Raw genomic sequence first — 7,937 nt, forward strand, 5'->3', positions numbered from 1 at the left:
TGGTCACACCTGCAAAGGGCAGAGTTTTCCTTCCTGAGTCTGTGCTTAATCTCCCCATCCTTTGACAGGGCTGCAATGGAAACAGAGTTGTTTAGTTTAGACAAGAAACTGCGACTCCTAAACTGTTTCACCACTGAGAGATCAAAACGCCTGCAAGGAACCTCAGCAAATCCCTTCAGCCACCCCTCTGCTTAGTAGCAGCATCAACACAATGTTTATTAGCCTCCTCAGGGTTGGTCTTACCTGCTCCTTAGCACCTGCAGACCTGAAGGTATCTGCCCCTGGGACAGTGCCAGGAAGCAGCAGGATGATGCATGAAAGAGAGGAAGCTTCTCACAGGAAAGGCTGTGGGAAGGTGGATGTGGGCAATTCCCTGACAGCTTCTGCAATGCAGATGCCTTCCCCTGAGCCAGCCCCTGTGTCTCCTCTGCCACCTAGCAGAGCCTCTGCCTGCAAGGCCACAGCATCCAGGGCAGGAGACACCTCCTTTGCAGTCCAGCCTCCAGGAGAGCAGATGTGCGTCTCTCCTATACGTGCCCATTTTACCACTGCCTGACAGAGGGACTGAGAGCAAAACCTCCTCTGCAGGGGGATGTGCACAGCTGGGTAAGATGCAGGCTTTCCTGGGTGCCCATCTGGAGGTGTTTGCATGGGAGCGAGTGGTCAAAGACCCCTCCTGGCCTGTGTGTCTTTGGGCCATGCAGTCTGTAGGGCTGGGGAATGCGCCAAGTCTCCCTAAGGAGACATCCTCTTTTGGACGATGCACTAACCCACACACTTTTGCCCCTCAGGATTCTCTAGTAATGGAAAAAGCCAAAGATTTCTATCCCTTAAGTAGATGTGTCCCATGTGTGGTGAGTAAGCCCCTCTGCTACAGCCCTTCTTCTGGAGAATGGGTTGTGAGGATGTTGCAGACCCCTTCCCCATTAGGAGTAGGCTTAATCAGAGAGAGGATGTGGACACAGAGCTTGCCTGAACCCCCTGCCCCGCAACCCCTATTGTGGCTGCAGATGGGGTGCAGGTGGTAAAGTGATGTGAGGATAGGATCTATCTTAGTGGAACGGGGACCTCTGCAATGGTCCTGTAAGCCCTGCCTTCATGTGCCTATTTTCCTCCCTTGCACCGAAAGGGAGCTGGGGGTGATTGATTCGGATAGAGACACCTCTGTTTAGAAGGGTGAAAGAGGAGGAGATGAATTCCTCCCAGGGTTCTTCTCTTTCAGAGGCTGATGGGCTGGATGCTAATGTCATCCCTTCCTGCAGGACATGGAGAGTATTCCCATGGGGTCACTGCTTGAAATCCCCCTCACTCAACTCAGGACATCCATCCCCAGAAACTACCCCCCCACCCCACCCCCAAATACATGTTGCTGTTTGCTATCTCCATGTACCCAGTGTGGCAGAGCATCTGGTGTGAGCTAAGGAACTGAAGTTACAGGTGAGTTTCACATATGAAAAATCAGTCTTGTTCTGGAGTCATACTTGTGATTTGGCTGAGTACCAGGGCTACACTTGTGTGCACACCCAGAGCACTTCGGTCATTAGCTCCTTGCCTGGTCCAAGAATTTCCTGGCCAGTCATCTGCACAGATGGGAGAATAGGTTGTCATGAGACAATGGACCACCTTGAAACTAGGTGATTGACTGGACCTAGGCAAATAAGTATTCGACTGAGAGTTATGGCAGCCTTGCAGGTGGGAATTTCTGAAGGTTCTAGAAATTCCCCCGTGGCAAATCCTGCTGTGTCTAGTCCATTTTGCATGCCAAAATGTGTTGATAATCATCCTGGGTGGGGTGTCCCAAAGTGTCCTTGCTGCAAAAGTGATCAGCTTGTGCATAGCTAAGACATTTGTAAATAGTCCATACAAAGTGTTCCTGCAGTAACTGTCACATACTCTGAGGTTAAGGTGTATCAAGAGCAATGAATTATGCATGTGCTGGGTGGTCATGTAGGTCCCCAGCCAACTGGATTAGAACTGAGCCAACCAGAGGTTCGGGAGTCTCACCTAATCCCGCTGACAGCACTGCAAGGACATTTTGTCACTGCACAATGACTGACCATCCTGGTTTTGAGATTTCATTCTGATTGTCTGTGTAACAAGCAGGGCTGTCTCCTCTGGAGCCCATGGACAGAGGACCCTGCTGCTCATGGTAGACTCTGAAAGCACAGACTAGAGCAAAAGTAGAGGAGGTGAAGGAAGGTCCTCCTGGTAAGGAGAAAGGACGTGTGGGGAGTTGCTCTGAGAAATTCTGTGGGTTTTGTTCAAAGTCAGTCTTAACTTGTCAATGTCTTTTCCTCCCTGGACAGTCCCCCAAAGACCAGAGGAAGCAAATGTCCAATAGCAGCTTCCTCAATGAGTTCCTGCTCCTGGGGTTTGCGGACAGGCGGGAGCTGCAGCTCTTGCACTTCTCGCTCTTCCTGGGCATCTACCTGGCTGCCCTGCTGAGCAATGGCCTCATCATCACAGCCGTAGCCTGTGACCACCGCCTCCACACCCCCATGTACTTCTTCCTCCTCAACCTTTCCATCCTTGATCTTGGCACCATCTCCACCACTGTCCCCAAATCCATGGCCAATTCCCTGTGGGACACCAGGGCCATTTCCTACTCGGGATGTGCTGCCCAAGTCTTTTTCTTTGTCTTCTTAATTTCAGCAGAATATTTCCTTCTTACCATCATGGCCTATGACCGCTACATTGCCATCTGCAGACCCCTGCACTACGGGACCCTGATGGGCAGCAGAGCTTGTGCCAAAATGGCAGCAGCTGCCTGGGCCAGCGGTTTTCTCTATGCTCTCCTGTACACTGGGAACACATTTTCAATACCACTCTGCCAAGGCAACACCGTGGACCAGTTCTTCTGTGAGATCCCCCAGCTCCTCAAGCTCTCCTGCTCAGACTCCTACCTCAGAGAAGCTGGCCTGGTTGTGGCTAGTGTTTGTTTAGTCTTTGGGTGTTTCATTTTCATTGTGGTGTCCTACGTGCAGATCTTCACAGTTGTGCTGAGGATCCCCTCTGAGCAGGGCCGGCACAAAGCCTTTTCCATGTGCCTCCCGCACCTGGCCGTGGTCTCCCTGTTTGTCAGCACTGACATGGTTGCCTACCTGAAGCCCCCCTCCATCTCCTCTCCAGCTCTGGATCTGGTGGTGGCTGTTCTCTATGTGGTGGTGCCTCCAACAGTGAACCCCCTCATCTACAGCATGAGGAACAAGGAGCTCAAGGATGCAGTGAAGAAACTGATTCAAGTGGTACCAGTTCAGCAGCTAGAAGTTGCCCATCCCTCTTTGTAAGTGACTTGAATTTATCTCAGACAACTGTTGTGCTTTGGGTATTGTATCTGTGATAATCATGCTTGTACAGAATGATTTAAATTCATCCCACTTCTCCAGAGGCACAAACACAGCCTTTCTCACCCAGAGGCCTTCTGTGAATGTGTCTGTCACTGTGTCAGAGCTGGCCTGGTTCTAATAAAAGACTATTTCCTCAGTGCTGTGCTTGAAAGGCAGTTTCTTCTTCCAGAGCTGAAGCCAAGAATTCACTCAGGGGCTTTCACCATGAAAGGGCCTGTTGCTTTTCCAAGGTTCCCCTGGGCTCAAGGCGATGAGCTCATGGGGTGCTGTGTTAGAGAATGAGGGTTGGATTCAGCTCTCACTTGTGGGTGCCCAGTGCTCCTGGAGGTGCTGAATGGTCAAGTACCATCTGCCTGGGACTGTCTTCCCTATGACAATGCTGGTGACAGATGCCCACAGTGGGGACCCAGCAGGCAGAGGAAAGGGAGCCTGGAGAGTGGTTCATGTCACCTTCATTGAAAAACCTTGGGCAGCATCTTGGGACACACCTGAACACAGCCTGAGCCATTTGAAATGTCCTCTGATTGCTCAGAGCATCATCCACAGTCACAGACCCCTTGGTAAGGGGTTGTCAGGTGCAATGACATCCATCCGGCTGGGTCTGCTTCCCACCCTGACCACCACGGCCAGTGCAGAGTCACCCCTTGGCCCTGGGGCACCACAACCCGCTCGCTCTGCAGAGCAGCACCACCAGCTCGGGGCCCTGCGGGGAGCATAGGGGAGGCTCCAGGAGTGGCCAGGCAGGCCAGCACTGATGCACTCCCTGGGGTGAGGACACACATCGGTGGGTTTGTGGGGCAGAGCCAGGTCTCGTGGAGGGGAAGCAAGACATGCCAGGCACGAAAGAGTGGAGGCGATTTCCAGCCCTGGCTGCACAACCCAGGTTTATGGGCGGATTTTGCTGTGCGGCCAGCTCGTTCCTGCTGGGCTCAGTGCCGAGGGGAAGAGCCAGGCCATTTCCAGCCTCTCTCCTGGCCCAGACCCCAGCAGGCCCTGGGGATGGCTGTGTGCTAACCCCTGCGTGGGACATGGCCAAGGCTGGGCAAGGTGCAGAAACTGTGGAGGCTGCCAAAGCAGGAGGGCTGTGGGGGACAGGGCACCAAAAGCTGTCGCAGGGACTGTGCCAGTGGGGTGTTGGCCTGGCCCACGAGCTCTTGTTCTTGCTCCAGCTGTGCTGGAGCCAAGGCCATGGACCAAGAGGTCCTCAGGCAAAGCTGTGCTCCTTGGGGAGCTGCCCTGAGCACCACAGCAGGCAGAGCAGGCTCCTTGTATGTCCCCGTCCTGCTGGGAGGGTGGCACGGGCACCAGGGAAATGGCCTGTTTCTGCCTGGGGTCAATGCGGGAGTTTGGCCTGTGAAGTGAATGCGACAGCCACTGCTGCTGAAACACCGGCCATGACCCCTCGCTGCAGTCCCCACTGGCCCCTGCCCCTGCCGACCTGCCCCTGCCAACCGGCCACCACCCCCGTGCTGCCTCATCCTCTGTCTCCTCCCCACTGCAGGGACCAGTGACGCAGCAGGAGCTGGCACAGCCCCACAGCCGCTGCCCAGCCCCTGGCCCTCCCCTCCTGCCTGCCAAACATCACATCCATCTTCAAGAAGGACAGGAAAGAGGATCTGGGGAGTGATGGGCTGGTCAGCGTCACCTCAGTCCCTGGGAGGAAAATCTTCCTGGAGCTGGTTCCAGCCACATGAAGGGGTTGGGAACAGCCAGCATGATGTCATCAAGGGCAAATTGTGCCTGACCAATCTCACTGCCTTTTGTGACAGAATGACTGGCTGTGTGGACAAGGGGAGCACAGTGCATGCACTTCTTGAATGTAGGAAGGCCTTAGACATGGTCTTCCATAACATCTTTGTAGCCAAACTGGGGAGAGGTGGGATGGAGGAGTAAGAAATGGAGGGTGTGGGAAATGAGCTGGAGGCCGCCTGGCTCAAAGGGTGGAGAACAGTGGTACAAAGCTGAGGGGTCTTGAAAGACTTGGGGATTTGGCCAACAGAAACTTCATGACATTGTACAAGGAGAAATGGCAGGTCCTGTATCAGAGGGGGCAGAACAGCCTGTGCATCAGGACAGGCTGGGACTTGACCGGTAGAGGAGTGACCCTGAGAAGAAGGACCTGGACATTGCAAGGGATGCAATATGAACCAGTGGTGAGTGCTCACCACAAATGAACCAGCTGCATATGGGGCGGCATTAGGAAGTGAGTGGCCACCCAGACAAGGTGAATTATTATCCCCCTCGTCTCAGCACTGGTGTGGACATATCTAGAATAGGGTGTCCCAGTGTGGGATGCCCTGTGGGGGAGGAATGGGGAGGAACTGGAGAGGGTCCAGAGGAGGTCTGCGAAGATGAGGTTAGGGGTCTAAAGGACAAGGCCTCTATGGAGAGGCTGCAGGACCTGGGCTTCTTTAGCCTGGTGAAGGGGAGGCTGAGGGCAGTAGAGGAGGAGCCTGTGACTGCTTGAAGGGTGGTTTCAGAGATGCTGGAGCTTTTCTTGGTAGTGGGGAACAGCATGAGAAGGGGAAAGAGCCACAAGCTGCAGCTTGTGGGGTTCAGCTGTGACATTAGGAAAAGGAAATGTCACTTGAAGGGCAGTGCTGTGGTGCCACAGGTCACCCAGAGGGAGCCTGTGATCAGCCCCTGGCTTTGTGTTTCAAGGAGAAGCAAGTGAGGACAGGAAGACAGCAGGGGAGGTCGGGAGATCCCGGGGTGAGAGCAAGGTGGGGAAGCAGGTTGGGAGTCTACAGTCTGCAAGGAAACAGGCACAGGTGTGGGACAGCCTGTGGTGGAGGTGGCCGAGGGCACTGCCAAGGCTGAAAGCCTCCAACAGAACTGAGGTCTCCGTCCTCTTGCCTATGCTTGGAGTCTCTGCCACTAAGGCCCACAAGAAGACACCATGCCTTAAAGCACTGTGGCCTTGCTGCCTCCTTCTCCCTTGCAAGCACAGGAGGTGCCGTATCATGGTCCTGCACTCAGCATTGCGCACCCCCACCCGCACACTGCCCCCAGGAAGAGCCCTGAGCAATGCACGATGGAAAGGATCACCCTACCCAGGGGCTGGCTGTCAGTGCCTGGCTGCTCTGCTTGATAACATAAATCAAGGTTGACTCGGCATCACAGCCACCTGCACATTGCCTTTGCCTACCTGCAATCAGGGCCTCCAACTTTCTGCCCTTATCAGCCCCTGGGGAGACTTTCTTGGTAATGGCCCTCAGTGGGACTGTTAACCCTCCAAGAAACTTGGGATTTGCTTCTGACTTTAACTTCTTGAGAGGTTTGTTCAGTCTCCTCTGAGCATCTGCAGTTCATGGGCTCAGCACCAGATACAGCCAAAGGGGCATTAAAATGCAAAAACCCCTAAGGAGCCATGCCTCTTTCCATAATTTTCTTCAGTTCTTCAAGTCTTGTGTGGCTAATGAGAAAGTTTTCAGGAGAGTATTGAAATTAGGCAGATTTCAAGGAGCACCTGAAAACGAAAGATGTCTGCTTCTGCAGCTTTCTTTATTCTTGACTTTTTGGAATAAGTGATACCCACATTCTCCAATTCACACTGACCCACTGGGTCTCCGAATGAACTCTGGACATGTAGGAAAAGCAGTACTTTTGATAGGAGACATGTGTGGAGAACCTTCCTCCCCAGCTCCCCACCCCTGCCACTTCCCTCATCAGCCACTGGGGACTTAGAGCACTCTGGTTAAAATCTCACCTTTTTTCTCTCAGGTCTGTAGCTGAAGGTTACAGCTCATGTGCACCAATTCCCCCCTGCTTTCCTTAGAGAACTAGATGCAAACAGGCACAGAATGATGTCTTAATTGCAATGAAACAAAAATAAAATCTGAAACTGTTTAATAAAAGATAAAAGACACTCCGTAACTCTATGCCAAGTCCAGGCTGCCTCCAGTGAGCTCCACTGCCCACAAGACATAACCTTCCTTGAAATGTTTTCAACAGGTAGATAGGAAAGGACAGTCAAGTAACAGAACAAAGGAGTTGGTTGAAGAGACAATGAGACTGCTGAAAGACAAGGCAAGCTTCAGACTCCCAGAAGCTCAGAGCAGCAACTGGAGAGTTGGGAGGCATCTGAATGATAAAGAGCAAGGGGAGGAGGAAACCTGTGAAACTATGGAAAGTGCATATGTCCAGGTCATCTGATGCAAAGATAACTTTGGAAATGATCAGTTTAATCAGGACATGTGGAAATATGTGAGAGATCACTGAGATTACATCCACAGCCTAATAGACAGAGCAGTGGAAACACAAGGTCAAGGACAGATCAATATTTCTTCTCCTGAGATTAAGACCCTTCCAGAAGATTTCCACTCTTTCATCACAGGAAAACATTGACATTAAAATTATCCAGTCATTTGAGCTGATGAAAGTGGGCTCATATTTTTCCTAATGTTGAAAAAGGAATCTTCACCTTTCCAGGCAGAGCTCAGCTGTCCAACCACAAGCACCCAGTAGCACTTGGAGAGGCCCTGGTGTCTCTGAGGGACTTGCCAGGGCCTGGCAGCTCTCACAGGGGACCTGTAGGAGACTGGAGCCCCTCAAAACTGCAGAGGGAGGCTGGGCAGAGGGGAGCAGGGC

General features: G+C 52.7%; 1 protein-coding gene across 1 annotated transcript; it reads left to right on the forward strand.

Annotated features, from left to right (window-relative positions):
- Nucleotides 1-2,330: 2,330 nt before the first annotated feature.
- On the forward strand, nucleotides 2,331-3,233 carry LOC135325521 (olfactory receptor 14C36-like; the record flags this gene model as incomplete). The annotated part of the gene is made up of 1 exon (XM_064503647.1): nucleotides 2,331-3,233. A coding segment is annotated over exon 1 (903 nt), but the record flags the coding sequence as incomplete, so codon positions are not given.
- Between the last annotated feature and the right edge of the window lie 4,704 nt (nucleotides 3,234-7,937).

Source organism: Dromaius novaehollandiae, unplaced genomic scaffold (assembly GCF_036370855.1).
Source record: "Dromaius novaehollandiae isolate bDroNov1 unplaced genomic scaffold, bDroNov1.hap1 HAP1_SCAFFOLD_31, whole genome shotgun sequence".
NCBI lineage: Eukaryota > Metazoa > Chordata > Aves > Casuariiformes > Dromaiidae > Dromaius > Dromaius novaehollandiae.